Genomic DNA, 20,266 nt, shown 5'->3' on the forward strand with positions numbered 1-20,266 from the left:
ATTTGTGATAGTGAAATAGTCTGTAAACAACTGTTGGAAAAAATTACTTGTCATGCACGTAGTTGATGTCCTACTTGTCTTCTTGGGTATGATGCTACAACCTTGGCACACCTGTATTTGGAGTTTCTCCCATTGTTCTCTGCAGATCCTCAAGCTGTCAGGTTGGATGGGGAGCATTGCTGCACAGCTATTTTCAGTTCTCTCGGGTTCAGGTCCGGGCTACAGCTGGGCCACTCAAGGACATTGAGACTTGAGTCCCAAAACCACTTCTGCATTGCCTTGGCTGTGTGCTTAGGGTTGTTGTCCAGTTGGAAGGAACCTTGGACCCAGTCTGAGGTCCTGAGCAGGTTTTCATCAAGGATGCCTCTGTACTTTAAGCCATTCATCTTCACCTTGATCCTGACTAGTCTCCCAGTCCCTGAAAAACATCCCCACGGCATGATGCTACCACCACCATGCTTCACTGTAAGGATGGTGCCAGGTGTCTTCCAGATGTGACGCTTGGCATTCAGGCCAAAGAGTTCAATCTTGTTTCTCATGGTCAGAGTCCTTTAGGTGCCTTTTGGCAAACTCCAAGCGGGCTGTCATGTGCCTTTTATTGAAGAGTGGCTTCCGTCTGGCCAGTCTACCATAGGCTTGATTGGTGGAGCGCTGCAGAGATGGTTGGCCTTCTGGAAGGTTCTCCCATCTCCACAGAGGAGCTTTGGCAATTTGTTAGTGACCATCAGGTTCTTGGTCACCTCCCTGACCAAGGCCCTTCTCCCCGATTGCGCATTTGACCAGGCAGCCAGCTCTAGAAAGAGTCATGGTGGTTCCAAACTCCTTCCATTTAAAAATGGAGGCCACTGTTCTTGGGGACCTTCAATGCTGCAGAAATGTGTTGGTATCCTTCCCCAGATCTGTGCCTCGACAGTCTCTGAGCTCTACAGACAATTCCTTTGACCTCATGGCTTGGTTTTGTTCTGACATCCACTGTCAACTGTGGGACCTTATATAGACAGGTGTGTGCCTTTCCAAATCATGTCCAATCAATTTAATGTACCACAGGTAGATGCCAATCAACTTGTAGAAACAAAGATGATCAATGGAAACAGGATGGACTGGAGCTCAATTTCGAGTCTCATATCAAAGGGTCTGAGAATACCTATGTAAATAAGGCACCAGTTTAGTTTTTTTTTTTTTAATATACAAACCTTTTTGTTTTGTCATTACGGAGTACTGTGTGTAGATTGAAGACATTTTTATTTAATTCATTTTAGAATAAGGCTCTAACGTAAATGTAGAAAAAGGGAAGGGGTCTGAATACATTCCGAATGCACAGTATATATTCTGGGAGTGGCGGCAATGTTTTAGCAGTGGAGCGAAAATGGGGGAAATGCTTGTGTGCTTTGGCTCTCAACCACACCATGCTACATAGAATTGCTTCTCAATAAACATCTGACTAAATTCCTATATACAACATACCTGCCAGTATATACTGAAAGGTCCAATGCAGCCCTTTCTTATTATCATCATAATGTTCAATTCAACCTCACTGGAAATAATATATAGAAAAATCCCATTTTACTACACTGGGCCTTTAAAGAAATAGAAGTGGATGCTTTGACTTATACTACAGCGCTACAGAATAATACTGCATGGAATGTTGAAGTCAAATCCTCCACGGCTACCAAGAGTTCATTCTCATGAGATATTGATCAACGGCAAGTGGTGCAGCACCTTTAAAATTTCTCAATTAAGGGCCAGGCCCAACTGCGCCTTCACGTTTCACTACAGTACACTGGAGTGGGTAGTCAGACAACAGCACTACACGAGACACATCCCAAATGGCACCCTATAGAGTAAGTGCACTACTTTTCACCAGGACCCATAGGGCTTGGTCAAAAGTAGAGCACTTTGTAGGGTGCCACTTGGGATGAAGACAGGCGCAGAGACGAGACGCAGCCTACGGACCACAGCAGAGCAGAAGTAGAGCGTCATTGACACACGCAGAGCTTTAAGCCCAGCCAAGTTCACAGGTACGAATGTGGAATGCACATCAGCAGGGCGGTAGAACAGGTGAGAGACGGAGCAGATGCCAGCGTGAGGAGCAGTTGCGCAATAGTGTGTTCCATGCATGCACATACAGGCTAAATTCTTTACTTGAGAATCACACATACAGTAAATCAACCCTATATTGACGACAAAGGAGTTCAGCAGAAATTGAAGTCAGTTTTTCATGCTGGCGGATCCCAAGTTAAGATTCAGCCCATAGAGCAGTGGTCTACAACCTGTGAGACAGCTTGTGGTCCACACATTCCCCCCATAACATGATAAAGATATGTTGGTCCTCAAAGGAAAGGGTTGGGCTATAATATATATATCTCAAAAAAAAAGGGAACACTTAAACAACACAATGTAACTCCAAGTCAATCACACTTCTGTGAAATCAAACTGTCCACTTAGGAAGCAACACTGTTTGACGATCAATGTCACATGTTGTTGTGCAAATGGAATAGACAACAGGTGGAAATTATAGGCAATTAGCAAGATACCCTCAATAAAGGAGTGGTTCTGCAGGTGGTGACCACAGACCACCTCTCAGTTCCTATGCTTCCTGGCTGATGTTTTGGTCACTTTTGAATGCTGGCGGTGCTTTCACTCTAGTGGTAGCATGAGACGGAATCTATAACCCACACAAGTGGCTCAGGTAGTGCAGCTCATCCAGGATGGCACATCAATGCGAGCTGTGGCAAGAAGGTCAGCGTAGTGTCCAGAGCATGGAGGCGCTACCAGGAGACAGGCCAGTACATCAGGAGACGTGGAGGAGGCCGTAGGAGGGCAACAACCCAGCAGCAGGACTGCTACCTCCGCCTTTGTGTAAGGAGGAGCAGGAGGAGCACTGCCAGAGCCCTGTAAAATGACCTCCAGCAGGCCACAACTGTGCATGTGTCTGCTCAAACGGTCAGAAACAGACTCCATGAGGGTGGTATGAGGGCCCGACGTCCACAGGTGAGGGTTGTGCTTACAGCCCAACACCGTGCAGGACGTTTGGCATTTGCCAGAACACCAAGATTGGCAAATTCGCCACTGGCGCCCTGTGCTCTTCACAGATGAAAGCAGGTTCACACTGAGCACATGTGACAGAGTCTGGAGACACCGTAGAGAACATCCTCCAGCATGACCGGTTTGGCGGTGGGTCAGTCATGGTGTGGGGTGGCCATTAGGTACCGAGATGAGATCCTCAGACCCCTTGTGAGACCATATGCTGGTGCAGTTGGCCCTGGGTTCCTCCTAATGCAAGACAATGCTAGACCTCATGTGGCTGGAGTGTGTCAGCAGTTCCTGCAAGAGGAAGGCATTGATGCTATGGACTGGCCCGCCCGTTCCCCAGACCTGAATCCAATTGAGCACATCTGACTGTCCAGGAGTTGGCGGATGCTTTAGTCCAGGTCTGGGAGGAGATCCCTCAGGAGACAATCTGCCACCTCATCAGAAGCATGCCCAGGTATTGTAGGGAGGTCATACAGGCACGTGGAGGCCACACACACACGACTGAGCCTCATTTTGACTTGTTTTAAGGACATTACATCAAAGTTGGATCAGCCTGTAGTGTGGTTTTCCACTTTAATTTTGAGTGTGACTCCAAATCCAGACCTCCATCGGTTGATACATTTGATTTCCATTGATCATTTGTGTGATTTTGTTGTCAGCACATTCAACTATGTAAAGAGAAAAAAAAGTATTTAATAAGAATATTTCATTAATTCAGATCTAGGATGTGTTATTTTAGTGTTACCTTTATTTTGAGCAGTGATAGATATACAGTGCCTTGCAAAAGTATTCGGCCCCCTTGAACTTTGCGACATTTTGCCACATTTCAGGCTTCAAACAAAGATATAAAACTATTTTTTTGTGAAGAATCAACAACAAGTGGGACACAATCATGAAGTGGAACGACATTTATTGGATATTTCAAACTTTAACAAATCAAAAACGAACAAATTAGGCGTGCAAAATTATTCAGCCCCTTTACTTTCAGTGCAGCAAACTCTCTCCAGAAGTTCAGTGAGGATCTCTGAATGATCCAATGTTGACCTAAATGAATAATGATAAATACAATCCACCTGAGTGTAATCAAGTCTCCGTATAAATGCACCTGCACTGTGATAGTCTCAGAGGTCCGTCAAAAGCGCAGAGAGCATCATGAAGAACAAGGAACACACCAGGCAGGTCCTAGATACTGTTGTGAAGAAGTTTAAAGCCGGATTTGGATACAAAAAGATTTCCCAAGCTTTAAACATCCCAAGGAGCACTGTGCAAGCGATAATATTGAAATGGAAGGAGTATCAGACCACTGCAAATCTACCAGGACCTGGCCGTCCCTCTAAACTTTCAGCTCATACAAGGAGAAGACTGATCAGAGATGCAGCCAAGAGGCCCATGATCACTCTGGATGAACTGCAGAGATCTACAGCTGAGGTGGGAGACTCTGTCCATGGGACAACAATCAGTCGTATATTGCACAAATCTGGCCTTTATGGAAGAGTGGCAAGAAGAAAGCCATTTCTTAAAGATATCCATAAAAAGTGTTGTTTAAAGTTTGCCACAAGCCACCTGGGAGACACACCAAACATGTGGAAGAAGGTGCTCTGGTCAGATGAAACCAAAATTGAACTTTTTGGCAACAATGCAAAACATGTTATGTTTGGCGTAAAAGCAACACAGCTGAACACACCATCCCCACTGTCAAACATGGTGGTGGCAGCATCATGGTTTGGGCCTGCTTTTCTTCAGCAGGGACAGGGAAGATGGTTAAAATTGATGGGAAGATGGATGGAGCCAAATACAGGACCATTCTGGAAGAGAACCTGATGGAGTCTGCAAAAGACCTGAGACTGGGACGGAGATTTGTCTTCCAACAAGACAATGATCCAAAACATAAAGCAAAATCTACAATGGAATGGTTAAAAAATAAACATATCCAGGTGTTAGAATGGCCAAGTCAAAGTCCAGACCTGAATCCAATCGAGAATCTGTGGAAAGATCTAAAAACTGCTGTTCACAAATGCTCTCCATCCAACCTCACTGAGCTCGAGCTGTTTTGCAAGGAGGAATGGGGAAAAATTTCAGTCTCTCGATGTGCAAAACTGATAGAGACATACCCCAAGCGACTTACAGCTGTAATCGCAGCAAAAGGTGGCGCTACAAAGTATTAACTTAAGGGGGCTGAATAATTTTGCACGCCCAATTTTTCAGTTTTTGATTTGTTAAAAAAGTTTGAAATATCCAATAAATGTTGTTCCACTTCATGATTGTGTCCCACTTGTTGTTGATTCTTCAACAAAAAATACAGTTTTATATCTTTATGTTTGAAGCCTGAAATGTGGCAAAAGGTTGCAAAGTTCAAGGGGGCCGAATACTTTCGCAAGGCACTGTACATATACATACACACACACAGTGTGGAGAACAAGTATTTGATAACATGCAAAATCAGCAGTGTTTCCTACTTACAAAGCATGTAGATGTCTGTCATTTTTATCATAGGTACACTTCAACTGTGAGACGGAATCTAATACAAAAATCCAGAAAATCACATTATGATTTAAGTAATTAATTTGCATTTTATTGCATGACATAAGTATTTGATCACCTACCGACCAGTAAGAATTCAGCTCTCACAGACTTGTTAGTTTTTCTTTAAAAAGCCCTCCTGTTCTCCACTCATTACCTGTATTAACTGCACCTGTTTGAACTCGTTACCTGTATAAAAAAGACACCTGTCCACACACTCAAACAGACTCCAACCTCTCCACAATGGCCTAGACCAGAGAGCTGTGTAAGGACATCAGGGATAAAATTGTAGACCTGCACAAGGCTGGGCTGGGCTACAGGACAATAGGCAAGCAGCTTGGTGAGAAGGCAACAAGTGTTGGCGCAATTATTAGAAAATGGAAGAAGTTCAAGATGACGGTCAATCCCCCTCGGTCTGGGGCTCCATGCAATATCTCACCTCGTGGGGCATCAATGATCATGAGGAAGGTGAAGGATCAGCCCAGAACTACACGGCAGGACCTGGTCAATGACCCGAAGAGAGCTGGGACCAGTCTCAAAGAAAACCATTAGTAACACTACGCCGTCATGGATTAAAATCCTGCAGCGCACGCAAGGTCCCCCTGCTCAAGCCAGCGCATGTCCAGGCCCGTCTGAAGTTTGCCAATGACCGTCTGGATGATCCAGAGGAGGAATGGGAGAAGGTCATGTGGTCTGATGAGACAAAAATAGAGCTTTTTGGTCTAAACTCCACTCACCAGTTTGAGGAAGAAGGATGAGTACAACCCCAAGAACACCATCCCAACCGTGAAGCATGGTGGTGGAAACATTCTTTGGGGATGTTTTTCTGCAAAGGAGACAGGACGACTGCACCATATTGAGGGGAGGATGGATGGGGCCATGTATCGCGAGATCTTGGCCAACAACCTCCTTCCCTCAGTAAGAGCATTGAAGATGGGTCGTGGCTGGGTCTTCCAGCATGACAACGACCCGAAACACACAGCCAGGGCAACTAAGGAGTGGCTCCTTAAGAAGCATCTCAAGGTCCTGGAGTGGCCTAGCCAGTCTCCAGACCTGAACCCAATAGAAAATCTTTGGAGGGAGCTGAAAGTCCGTATTGCCCAGCGACAGCCCCGAAACCTGAAGGATCTGGAGAAGGTCTGTATGGAGGAGTGGGCCAAAATCCCTGCTGCAGTGTGTGCAAACCTGGTCAAGAACTACAGGAAAGGTATGATCGCTGTACCAAATATTAAGTTCTGCTTTTCTGATGTATCAAATACTTGTCATGCAATAAAATGCAAATTAATTACTTAAAAATCATACAATGTGATTTTCTGGATTTTTCTTTTAGATTCAGTCTCTCACAGTTGAAGTGTACCTATGATAAAAATGACAGACATCTACATGCTTTGTAAGTAGGAAACACTGATTTTGCAGGTTATCAAATACTTGTTCTCCCCACTGTATATACACACACACAGCAAAAAAAGAAAGACCCTTTTCAGGACCCTGTCTTTCAAAGATAATTCGTAAAAATCCAAATAACATCACAGATCTTCATTGTAAAGGGTTTAAAACACTTTCCCTGAATCGTAAACAATTAATGAACATGCACCTGTGGAATGGTCATTAAGACACTAACAGACGGTAGGCAATTGAGGTCACAGTTATGAAAACTTAGGACACAAAAAAAAAAAGAGGCCTTTCTACTGACTCTGAAAAACACCATAAGAAAGATGCCCAGGGTCCCTGATCCTCGGTGTGAACGTGCCTTAGGCATGCTGCAAGGAGGCACGAGGACTGCAGCTGTGGCCAGGGAAATAAATTACAACGTCCGTACTGTAAGATGCCTAAGAGAGCGCTACAGGGAGACAGAACGGACAGCTGATCATCCTCGCAGTGGCAGACCACGTAACAGCTGCACAGGATCGGTACATCAGATCATCACACCTGCGGGACAGGTACAGGATGGCAACAACAACTGCCCGAGTTACACCAGGAACGAACAATCCCTCCATCAATGCTCAGACTGTCCGCAATAGGCTAAGAGAGGCTGGACTGAGAGCTTGTAGGCCTGTTGTAAGGCAGGTCCTCACCAGACATCACCGGCATCAACGTTGCCTATGGGCACAAACCCACCGTCGTTGGACCAGACAGGACTGGCAAAAAGTGCTATTCACTGACGAGTCACGGTTTTGTCTCACCAGGGGTGATGGTCGGATTCGCGTTTGAGTGTTACACCGAGGCCTGTATTCTGGAGTGGGATCGATTTGGCGGTGGAGGGTCCGTCATGGTCTGGGAAGGTGTGTCACAGCATCATCGGACTGAGCTTGTTGTCATTGCAGGCAATCTCAAGACATCTTCCTCCCTCATGTGGTACCCTTCCTGCAGGCTCATCCCGACATGACCCTCCAGCATGACAATGCCACCAGCCATACTGCTCGTTCTGTGTGTGATTTCCTGCAAGACAATAATGTCAGTGCTCTGCCATGGCCAGCGAGGAGCCCGGATCTCAATCCCATTGAGCACGTCTGGGACTTGTTGGATAGTAAGGCGAGGGCCAGGGCCATTCCCCCCCAGAAATGTCCAGGAACTTGCAGGTACCTTGGTGGAAGAGTGGGGTAACATCTCACAGCAAGAACTGGCAAGTCTGGTGTAGTCAATGAGGAGGAGATGCACTGCAGTACTCAATGCAGCTGGTGGCCACACCAGATACTGTTACTTTAGACTTTGACCCCACCTCTGTTCAGGGACACATTATTCCATTTGTTAGTCACATGTCTGTGGAACTTGTTCAGTTTTTTGTATCAGGTTGTTGAATCTTATGTTCAGACATATTTACACATGTTATGTTTGCTGAAAATAAACACAGTTGACAGTGAGGACATTTATTTTTCGCCGGGCACATACTGCATGTGGAAACCCCTTAAAATTAGTGGATTTGGCTATTTCAGCCACACCCGTTGCCATCAGGTGTATAAAATTGTGCTCACGGCTATGCTATCACCATAGACCAACATTGGCGGTAGAATGGCCTTATTGAACAACTCAGTGACTTGCAACATGGCAGTGCCAAAGGATGCCACCTTTCCAACAAGTCAGTTATTCAAATTTCTGCCCTGCTAGAGCTGCCCCGATCAACTGCAAGTGCTGTTGTGAAGTGGAGACGTATAGGAGCAACAACGGCTCAGCCACGAAGTGGTAGGCCACAAGCTCAGAGAACGGGATCGCCGAGTGCTGAAGCGCATAAAAATCATCTGTCCTCTGTTGCACTTACTACAGAGTTCCAAACTTCCTCTAGAAGCAAAGTCTGCACGAGAACAGTTTGTCGGGAGCTTAATGAAAATGGGTTTCCATGGCCGAGCAGCCACACAATGCGCAACACCAAGCGTCGGCTGGAGTGGTGTAAAGCTTGCCGCAATCGGAGCAGTGGAAACGCGTTCTCTGGAGTGCTGAATCACGTGTCACCATCTGGCAGTCCGACGGCTGAATCTGAGTTAGGCAAATGCCAGGAGAACGCCACCTGCCCAAATGCATAGTGCCAACTGTAAGGTCTGGTGGAGGAGGAATAATGGTATGGGGCTGTTTTTCATGGTTCGGGCTAGGCCCCTCAGTTCCAGTGAAGGGAAATGTTAAAGCTACAGCATTCTAGATGATTCTGTGCTTCCAAATTTGTGGCAACAGTTTGGGGAAGGCCCTTTTCTGTTTCAGCCAGCTAATCTTTATATTTTAAATTTAGCCAACTAGAATCTATTTGCTCGCTAACAAGGTAGAAGTGTTGAATTATTATAAAACACACACTTCTGTAGTGGTGTAAAGTACTTATGTAAAAAAGTCATTTTGACAACTTTTAAATCACTACATTTCTAAAGAAAAGGTACTTTTTACTTAATTTATCCAGCCACCCAAAAGTACTCGCTACATTTAGTATGACAGAACATGACAGAACATTTTTCCATTCACACACACTTATCAAGTTGACATCGCTGGTCGTTCCTGACTGCCTCCGATCTGGCGGCTGAGTCACTAAAACACAAATGCTTAGATTGTACATTGTCTGAGTGTTGGAGTGTGCCCCTGGCTATCTGTAAAGATAATAATAAAAAAAAAACATTAACATTGTGCCATTTGGTTTTCGTAATATAAGCAATTAGGAAATATTTAAACTTTTGATAAAGTTAATTTCAGATACTTTGACTTTTACGCAAGTAGTATTTTACTGGGTGACTCACTTAGTCATTTTCTATGAAGGTATTTTTACTTTTACTCGTACTTTTTCCACCACTGCCCTTCTGTCAGTCTCCAACTGTTTGAACATAATGCTAGCCTGTTCACTGTCGAAATCAAGTAACTTATTTCTCAGAATGATAACGAGTAGCCAATTAACTATATACAGTGCATTCGGAAAGTATTCAGAGTCCTTGAATGTTTCCACATTTTGTTCCGTTTCCGTATTCTAAAAATGTATAACATTTCCCCCTCCCTTATCCACACACACACACAATACCCCATAATGACAAAGCATAAACAGGTTGTTAGAAATGTTAATTTTAGAAACAATAGAAAACAAATATCACATTTACATAAGTATTCAGACCTTTGTTGAAATCACCTTAGGCAGCAATTACAGCCTCGAGTCTTCTTGGGTGTGACGCTAGGCACATCTGTATTTGGAGAGTTTCTTCCATTCTTCTCCGCAGATCCTCTCAAGCTGTTAGGTTGGATGGGGAGCGTCGCTGCACAGCTATTTTCAGGTCTCTCCAGAGATGTTCGATCGGGTTCAAGTCCGAGCTCTGGCTGGGCCACTCAAGAACATCGAGACTTGTCCCGAAGCCACTGCTGCATTGTCTTGGATGTGTGCTTAGGATCATTGTCCTGTTGGAAGGTGAACCTTGGCCGTAGAATGAAGTTCTGAGCGCTCTAGAGCAGGTTTTAAAATCAAGGATCTCTGTACTTTGCGACGTTCATCTTTACCTCGATCCTGACTAGCCTACCAGTCCCTGCCGTTGAAATACATCCCCACAGCATGATGCTGCCATACCCATGCTTCACCATAGGGATAGTGCCAGGTTCTCTGGAGCTCTGTCAGTGACCATCCGGTTCTTGGTCACCTCCCTGAACAAACCTCTTCTCCCCTGATTGCTCAGTTTGGCCAGCTCTAGGAAGAGTCTTGGTGGTTCCAAACTTTTTCCATTTAAGAATGATGGAGGCTACTGTGTTCTTGGGGAACCTTCAGTGCTGCAGACATTTGTTGGTACCCTTCCCCACATCTGTGCCTCGACACAGTCCTGTCTCGGAGCTCTCTATTCCTTCGATCTCATGGCTTGGTTTTTGCTCTGACATGCACTGTCAACTGTAGGACCTTATATAGACCGGTGTGTGCCTTTCCAAATCAATTGAAAATTACCACAGGTGGACTCCAATCAAGTTGTAGAAACATCAAGGATGATCAATGGAAAGATGCACCAGAGCTCAAAAGCTTTTTATAAATTTGCATTCTAAAAAAAAAACTTTTCACTGTCAGTGGGTTGTGTGTATATTGATGATTTTTTATTTCATCCATTTTAGAAGGCTGTAACGTAACAAAATGTGGAAAAGGGGAAGGGGTCCGAATACGTTCCGAAATCACGGAAATTGGTGTTCCATGTGTAATGGCACATTTATAAAAACAAACTAGATAGCTAGTATAAATCTGTTTTAAAATGCTGCTAGCAGTCCATGGTACGATATTCTGGAAAATGAATGCTCAGTTTCAATGTTCATCGAAAGTCCGTTTTAGTAGTCAGCTCGCATTTTGAGGAGTTGAGACACAAAAAGGGTATCATTAGAAAGATTAACCTCGATTACAGTAAAATAATGTCTCACTGTGTTTCAGTGTCCATATGATCTATTCTGTTGGACCAAACCGCAAATAGCAAGTTGAAACCATTTGTCACAGAGTACAAAGTTCTCATCTTCGTTGTGAATTGCAGGGGTAGGAGCTTGGTGTGTGTGTGTGTGTGTGTGTGTGTAAATGAGAAGGTGCACACAGCCTACAGTCACTGCACACAGCACAGAAGGAGCCGAGACTAAAAAGACAACGAGAACAATTGGACAAAAACGATCAAATGGGGGGAAAAAATAAAAGACACTTGATGCACAAACTTAATTAGATATATCATCCAACCCCTAGAACCACTGCCAGAGTGTAGATGGAGGTGTGTGTGTGTGTGTGTGTGTGTGTGTGAGAGAGTAGGAGGAGACTGACCTGGAAGAATCCAGGGGGCATGGGTCCACCGGGCATCCCCTCTCCAGGGGGCATCCCCCCCATCACTGGACTGGGGGCTGCAGCCGCACTCTGTAAAGATAAGACAATAAAGAGTTAGAGGGGTTAGAACTGAGATAAGGATATTTTGTCTGTAGGGTTGCAAAGGTAGGGTGTTTGTGTAAACTTGAGGTTTGCCAGTAAGATACCAGAATTTTGGTAACTTTCATGTTTTGGGAGGAATTTATCTGAGGAAATCTAGTGTCATTTTGGGTACTTCAGATTATCAAAGGTGTCTAATCTCTGGCCCTTATCACATAAAATATGCAAAATAGAATGACAAATCTGTAAAACATTATCCTAAATATAAACCATCAACTTGGTAGTCACTATTGGTGTTTAATACAAGAGTTGCAGCATGAAATATCCTTGATTTTTTAAGACAGTAAAATAAAAACTGTCAAGGTCTTTGTTAATGTTTTTGCGCCAAACTGGTGGCAGTTTTGAAAAAGTCAATAGTTGGAAGTGTTGCAGAGTTAATTGAAAATAATGTCATTGTTTCTCAGATGCTTTTTAAAATTAATTAGGCAAATTCTCTTGACCCATATGATTTATCCACTAGAAACTCATGGACACAAATAAAACATTTTATTTCTTAAAAGCTATTCAAGTATAAATCACCTAATTTACCATACATAGATTGATGGTTACTTTGGTAAATTACCACTAGGTTTGCATATTGATCGTTCAAGTTTATCATTGACTGGTTGGCTCTATGAGCACTTTAAAGTTTAGAAAACCGGTCAACGTGTGCTATTACGCAAAATGTCAAGAGTCAAACCTTTAAAACTATTTTCATAGACGGACTAAGAAATCATGTTTCTACGCATTCTAAGACTAGGCTTAATCTGTGTCCATGAAACTGGCCGTTATAAGTATCACACACACACCACAGACAGTACAAGCCTCAAGTTTGACCGGGGTGGAATCTAACTGCACAGCCAAACGTGCTGATCCAGCAAGTATCCAGTAGATTTGATAGGAATCTGTGGGATTCATTTCAAAGTGCTTATACACAGCAAGGTCTCACTGCTAGGCCATTTCCTGTCCCAACCATAGCCATAATTCACTAATGTGCCATTCGCTTTGGTCGCACGCTTGTAATTGACCGTTTTTTTTTTGTAGAAGCATTTCAGCAGAGGCTAATGCCTACATTTCACACTGGTATTAGCATCTGGAATCAAAGGCTAGTTATGACAGGTGGCTTGTGAGAGCATGGAGTAATCACAAGGAGGGTAACAGTATATAAAGTACCACCATCAAAAACACACATCTAGAGAAAATGAAGTCACACACACCCCTTACCATCTCACCTCCCTGCACTCTCTTAAGTGCTCAACCTCGACAGACAACACTAGTGGATAGAACCGAACACACTCGCAGTCCCTGGTATATCGACTGACTGCACCCCTTCCTAATTATATCGGAGCCGGGTCCTGCAGGTCCACTGTGAAATACCACAGTAGGGGGAGAAGTGAGGCCAGAAGGACCCATCCAGCCCAGTCGTACCTGGAACACACTGACAAAGTTAGCTACAATCAGGAGGCATCCTTCAACCCTAGGACACCTGGGGGAGGGGGGGCAACTTGCTTGAATGTTCAGAAATAACTTCACATTTCTAAGATATTGCTAAAAATGGGACTGTATTGGATCGACCCATATTCAAATGTAGATTTGTTAAATGACCCAGACACAATGTATTTGTTCATCTAAGTTAGCTGGCTAACATGATCCTGCTTTGTAGGATGGGTCGTAAGCTATTCACTGGGAACCAAACTAAAAACGGAATGGAGAGACTAACCTATAAAAAAAAAGGTAATGGGTAATGCTGGGTTTGGTTGCTAAATGTTTTGCAACAGCGCACCCTAACGAGAACAACCCTGCCTTGAGCCTACAGGAGGCAGACCTGCCAGACACGCGCGGCAAAGTGGAGATTCAACTCGCGCGCATGGCACGCGCCGAATTGGGGTTCACCCCCAAGATCTAATTAGAACACACAAAAGGGCCTTTAAAAAAAATAAACATAAAGTTGAGGTACAAAATGTACAAACGTCTTAGCCACGATGAATAAATAAAAACTATTACTCTGATATTATGGAAACAAATGTTTGAAGCAGATCAGTATCAATTAAGTAGGTTATCCATAATAAAAACGAAAAAAAGCTATGATAGTAAACAGTGGGTGAGATCCAATCTTCTGGAGACCTTAAATGTTCAGGAAATCATTTCCCAGACCGATTTGCCTGTTAGCTAGCATATTTAGCACTTTAGAGCCCACTGAATGTCCAGCGTATGTTCGCTAACGTTAGCGTGAAACAATTAGTGTTAACCTTTCCACAACACACAGAGTCGAAAAGGGATTGGTCCTCGTTTACGTACAGCTGAAAGGTCGGCAAACTCAGCATCACAACAAACAGGAGGGGCAGACACGGAGTAGCGTTGAATAATGATGTATTAATCTCCATGTCTGTTGATAAACTCCGTACAAGTCTGTGTGTTGCAGCTCGAGAATCAGGATGTTAGATTTACTCCGTTGATACATTTTTTGAATTCAAATGTTTAAAAAAAAAAAAAAAAACAGGCCCTATTCATTTTGCATACTTTTAACTCAGATCTCGTACTTTCGAACGTGGACAGAGAATTGCGTAGTTGCGTGCAGGTCTGCAGAGGCTTATAGATAAATGTCTCTCTGGGAGACTAGTATGGATGTCATAGAATAGTGTGATCATGAAATCAAATGTATTTATATAGCCCTTCTTAGATCAGCTGATATCTCGAAGTGCTGTGCAGAAACCCAGCCTAAAACCCCAAACAGCAAGCAATGCCGGTGTAGAAGCACAGTGGCTAGGAAAAACTCCCTAGAAAGGCCAAAACCTAGGAAGAAACCTAGAGGAACCAGGCTATGTGGCCAGTCCTCTTCTGGCTGTGACTGTTGGAGATTAAACAGAACATGGCCAAGACGTTCAAATGTTCAAAAATTACCAGCATGGTCAAATAATAAGCACTGCTATGCATGATGTGGGCGTCAGGTAGCTGTGGAGGGATATTAGCACGTTGACACGTCATGGACTATGGGGATGTTAGTGTTGCACCTAAGAATCATCTGTTACTTCAAAATGGTAACAATCATATTTATGTTCTAAAACAAGTCTACATTGCTCTTGTACCTTAACACATGAACTGTAAGCTCTCAAATGCACTAGTGTGCATGGAAAGTCTCCAGGAATGTTCCTTCTGATCCTCATCTTCTGGTACTAGAGCCCACTGCGGTGCATATTCAACTGTAGCTCTGTGTCCCCCACCAAATGGCACCATATACCCTATGGGCCCTTGTGAAAAGTAGTGCACTCTAAAGGGAATAGGGTGCCATTTGTTATGAAGCCACTGTTCTGCTGCAGGAGAGGAGGGCCAAGACTCCCAGATGCTTTGGTACAGGATGGGGCAGATGTCACAGACTCTGCTGCCTGGGGGGCAGTTGAGTGGGGTGGTGTGGGGGCCTCTCTCTAAACCTCCCCTAGGGGGGGGGGGGGCTTCTTTTTGACAGACTAGACCCACCCCCCTGGTTGTGTGTGTGTTGTAGGTCACAGCAGCTGTTGTCTCTGTACAAAGACAGACAGAAAGTGGGGGAGAGAGGAGAAATAAAACAGGAAAGTGTTTGATTAAGGTAGCTCTGAGAAGGTAGAGACAGAAAGGGACAAGGGGGATTCAGCACAGCTCGGAGAAAAGGGGACAGGCCAGAGAGACCACACTAAACTAACTGGCCATGTCCTGACCTGGGCCATATGCATCAAGCGTCTCGGAGTGCCGATTTAGGACCAGCTGTCTTTTACGTCACAACGAATAAGACTTCATGGGACAGTGATATCTCGAAGACGCTTGATACATATGGCCCCTGGACTGCTTTACCATCTCACATCATCCACCTGAACCAAGCTATAAAAAAGGAAGCCTGGGCCTAAGCTAGTCGATCTTCAACCATCCACCAACTCCATAAAAATTGCTGTTGTTGTTTTCATAGCAGTCTCCTTGTCCCTGATGGTAAAAGGTCTGGCAGTAAGACCCAGAGAAGAGAACTCAAGCTCTCTACCACTCCCCATCCCCCCTTTCACATATTCTCTCTGCTCCTCCCTTGGTTGCCAGGCATATGCCACAGTGGCCACTCCCCTTTTCTAGTCTGTCCCTCAGCTCCCTGACAGCCATCAATCAGCTGCTGAGACCATGGCGACGGAGCCCCTGGGGAGCATCCATCCAACCAGGCGTGAATACGCCAGGGAGGAAGGGCCCTGCGCTTTACGAGCCGTGATGCATCGCTGCTTCCCTGCTAGCAGCCCAGCCAGCCACCTCCCCCCACCCAAAGCCCACAGAGACAAAGACAGCGCTGGGACTACTGGCCATGGAGGGAGAAAGATAGAGAAAATGAAAGACAAACCCTAGGCCTACTGTACGCAAACACAGAGCAGAGAAAGGAGAAAGCCTGGGCCGACGCAAACAAAGAGAGCACTGAGCTCACATACATGTATTAGCCTAAGATGAACACAGACAGAACCAACATCGATTCACAGGGATCCCATCTCCAAATGGGATCCCATGTTTGATGAACAGGACCTTTATTTGAATCTAGGTTTCTCTGTAGACAATTACAAATGATCTAAAACAGAGGGTGGATAGGGCCCTGTATCAGTTTGACCAGATAGATCACCTGTTAAATGGTTATAACGAGGTTTGACCGTGTAAAAAAAAAAATCTAAATTATCTTGGGAGATATGCTAAATTGCAGTCAAAACAGCTCAAAAGTCAGTCAGTGGTATGAATACTTAGTTTTACTAATACAGATACCAGTTACCCTCAAATGTACACGGTACTGTATTGGTGTTTTATTTGACTGAAAATGTGATATACAGTGAGCTGCAGAAGTATTGGGACAGTGACACATTTGGTTTGGCTCTGTACTCCAGCACTTTGGAATTGAAATGACTAGGAGGTTGTCATGTTTAATTTGAGGGCATTTTCATCCATATCGGGTGTACTGGTTAGAAATTACAGCACTTCTTGTACTAATATATTAGGTTAGCATGTCTTGGGGGTATGATATTTGTGCGTCCAACTTTCTCACTCATCCATAATCATGCTAGCATCCACATTAATGTAGAAATGTTTAGAATTCCATTTACCATTCATTTCTATTGGGCACAAAAATAATCTGAAACCAAACGTAGTCATTACGTACTATTGAATATGGGACCAAATACTTATGTTTATTAAAAAGTTAAGTGAATGTCCTAATGCTTTTGGTCCCCTAAAATGGGATTACAGCACTTTTAAAATACATGCCCCCCCCCCATTTTAGGGGACCAAAAGTAAAGACAAATCCACTTATGTTTATTTAAAAAAAAAGTTAAGTATATGGTCCCATATTGATAGCACACAATGACTACGTTTGGTGTTTTCAGTTGTTGCCCTATCCCCTTCTCTGCGATTTTAATTCTAATGGAATCCGGAAACAAGACCTTGTCCTCAAACTTTTACATCAGAAGGTGCAATGTTATGGGCAAAGCAACAAAACGTCCACAAATTAAAATTTTTCTTGATCAAATAACATGGGAACAACCACTTTTTGTGCCGTAATAAATTTACCATCCATACAAAACAGAATGTAAATTACTGTATTGTACATAGGCTAGTTATCTAGGTTTGGTACCTTTAGACTTTGCATCACCATGAAGAAAAAGTGATTGAGACATCAAATCATCACAAACCACTTGATATGTGGCTCAGTTGGTACAGTAGAGCTTAGCGCTCACAACACTAGGGTTGAGTGTTCAATTCCCACGGGGGGACCAGTATACACTCACTAGTGTAAGTTGTCCTGGATCAAAGCATATGCTAAAATACAAACGCAATGAATATACCATTTCAGGTTACAAAAATAAGTTGCATTTGCAAAGTATTTCAGGAAATTGGAAAACATATGCAAGTATTTTTATGCTCCACAAGTATTAGATTCACTGTTTTGTACAGATAATTAGACTCAAGTTACAAATGCTGGTTAAACACTCAAATACAAATATACGGAACAAAAATATAAACGCAACATGTAAAGTGCTGGCTCCATGTTTCATGAGCTGAAATAAAAAGATCCCAGAAATGTTCCATTCACACAAAAAGCTCATTTCTCTCAAATTTTGTGCACAAATTTCTTTACATCCCTGTTCGTGAGCATGTCTCCTTTTCCAAGATTATCCATCCAAGTGACAGGTGTGGCATATCAAGAAACTGATTCAATAGCATGATCATTACACAGGTGCACCTTATACTGGGGACAATAAAAGGCTACTCAAATGTGCAGTTGTCACACTACAATATCAGATGTCTCAAACTGAGGGAGCATGGAATTGGCATGCTGACTGCTGGAATGTCCACCAGAGATGTTGACAGATAATTGAATATGAATCTCTACCATAAGCCGCCTTCAATGTCAATTTAGAGAATTCGGCAGCATGTCCAACCGGCCTCACAACCGCAGACCATGTGTAATGATGCCAGCCCAGGACCTCCACATCCGGCTAACGGGGTGCTGAGGAGTATTTCTGTCTACAATAAAGCCCTTTGTGGGCCTGGCTCCCTAGTGGGTGGGTCTATGCCCTCCCAGGCTGACCCATGGCTATGCTCTTGCCCAGTAATGTTAAATCCATAGACTAGGGCCTAATTAATGTCAATTGACATATTCCTTACATGAACTGTAACTCAGTAAAATATTTTGAAATTGTTGCATGTTGTGTTTATATATTTCTTCAGTATACATTTAGTTTAAACATTCACACAAAAGTAGCGTGTGTCTCCAGCACGAGCTTGGGAGAGACACGGGCTAGTAATACACTGCTCAAAAAAATAAAGGGAACACTAAAATAACACATCCTTGATCTGAATGAAATATTCTTATTAAATACTTTTTTTTCTTTACATAGTTGAATGTGCTGACAAAATCACACACAAATGATCACTGGAAATCAAATGTATCAACCCATGGAGGTCTGGATTTGGAGTCACACTCAAAATTAAAGTGGAAAACCACACTACAGGCTGATCTAAATTTGATGTAATGTTCTTAAAACAAGTCGAAATGAAGCTCTGTAGTGTGCGTGGCCTCCACGTGCCTGTATGACCTCCCTACAATGCCTGGGCATGCTCCTGATGAGGTAGCGGATGGTCTCCTGAGGGATCTCCTCCCAGACCTGGACTAAAGCATCCGCCAACTCCTGGACAGTCTGTGGTGCAACGTGGCGTTGGTAGATGGAGTGAGACATGATGTCCCAGATGTGCTCAATTGGATTCAGGTCTGGGGAACGGGCGGGCCAGTCCATAGCATCAATGCCTTCCTCTTGCATGAACTGCTGACACACTCCAGCCACATGAGGTCTAGTATTGTCTTGCATTAGGAGGAACCCAGGGCCAACCACATCAGAATATGGTCTCACAAGGGGTCTGAGGATCTCATCTCGGTACCCAATGGCAGTCAGGCTACCTCTGGCGAGCACATGGAGGGCTGTGCGGCCCCCCAAAGAAATGCCACCCCACACCATGACTGACCCACCGCCAAACCGGTCATGCTGGAGGATGTTGCAGGCAGCAGAACATTCTCCACGGTGTCTCCAGACTGTCACATGTGCTCAGTGTGAACCTGCTTTCATCTGTGAAGAGCACAGGGCGCCTGTGGCGAATTTGCCAATCTTGGTGTTCTCTGGCAAATGCCAAACGTCCTGCACGGTGTTGGGCTGTAAGCACAACCCCACCTGTGGACATCAGGCCCTCATGGAGTCTGTTTGACCAGACACATGCACATTTGTGGCCTGCTGGAGGTCATTTTACAGGGCTCTGGCAGTGCTCCTCCTGCTCCTCCTTGCACAAAGGCGGAGGTAGCGGTCCTGCTGCTGGGTTGTTGCCCTCCTCCACATCTCCTGATGTACTGGCCTGTCTCCTGGTAGCGCCTCCATGCTCTGGACACGACGCTGACAGACACAGCAAACCTTCTTGCCACAGCTCGCATTGATGTGCCATCCTGGATGAGCTGCACTACCTGACCCACAACTGTGGGTTGTAGACTCCGTCTCATGCTACCACTAGAGTGAAAGCACCGCCAGCATTCAAGTGACCAAAACATCAGCCAAGAAGCATAGGAACATAGAAGTGGTCTGTGGTCCCCACCTGCAGAACCACTCCTTTATTGGGGGTGTCTTGCTAAATGCCTATAATTTCCACCTGTTGTCTATTCCATTTGCACAACAGCATGTGAACTTTATTGTCAAGCAGTGTTGCTTCCTAAGTGGACAGTTTGATTTCACAGAAGTGTGATTGACTTGGAGTTACATTGTGTTGTTTAATTAAGTGTTCCCTTTATTTTTTTGAGCAGTGTAGTTCACTTCCTACCAAATT

General features: G+C 44.2%; 1 protein-coding gene across 6 annotated transcripts in view; it reads right to left on the reverse strand.

The window, feature by feature from the left end:
• Window positions 1–20,266, reverse strand: part of LOC110524054 (single-stranded DNA-binding protein 3) — a 34,265-nt gene that overhangs the window by 10,640 nt on the left and 3,359 nt on the right. For all 6 annotated transcript variants that reach the window (XM_036977849.2, XM_036977848.2, XM_090235215.1 and 3 more), the window contains exon 5: window positions 11,780–11,869. In XM_036977849.2, coding sequence (XP_036833744.1) covers window positions 11,780–11,869 — 90 coding nt within the window. The remainder of the gene's footprint in view (window positions 1–11,779; window positions 11,870–20,266) is intronic.

This window comes from Oncorhynchus mykiss, chromosome 5 (assembly GCF_057628025.1).
Source record: "Oncorhynchus mykiss isolate SJ-2025 chromosome 5, ASM5762802v1, whole genome shotgun sequence".
Classification (NCBI taxonomy): Eukaryota; Metazoa; Chordata; class Actinopteri; order Salmoniformes; family Salmonidae; genus Oncorhynchus; species Oncorhynchus mykiss.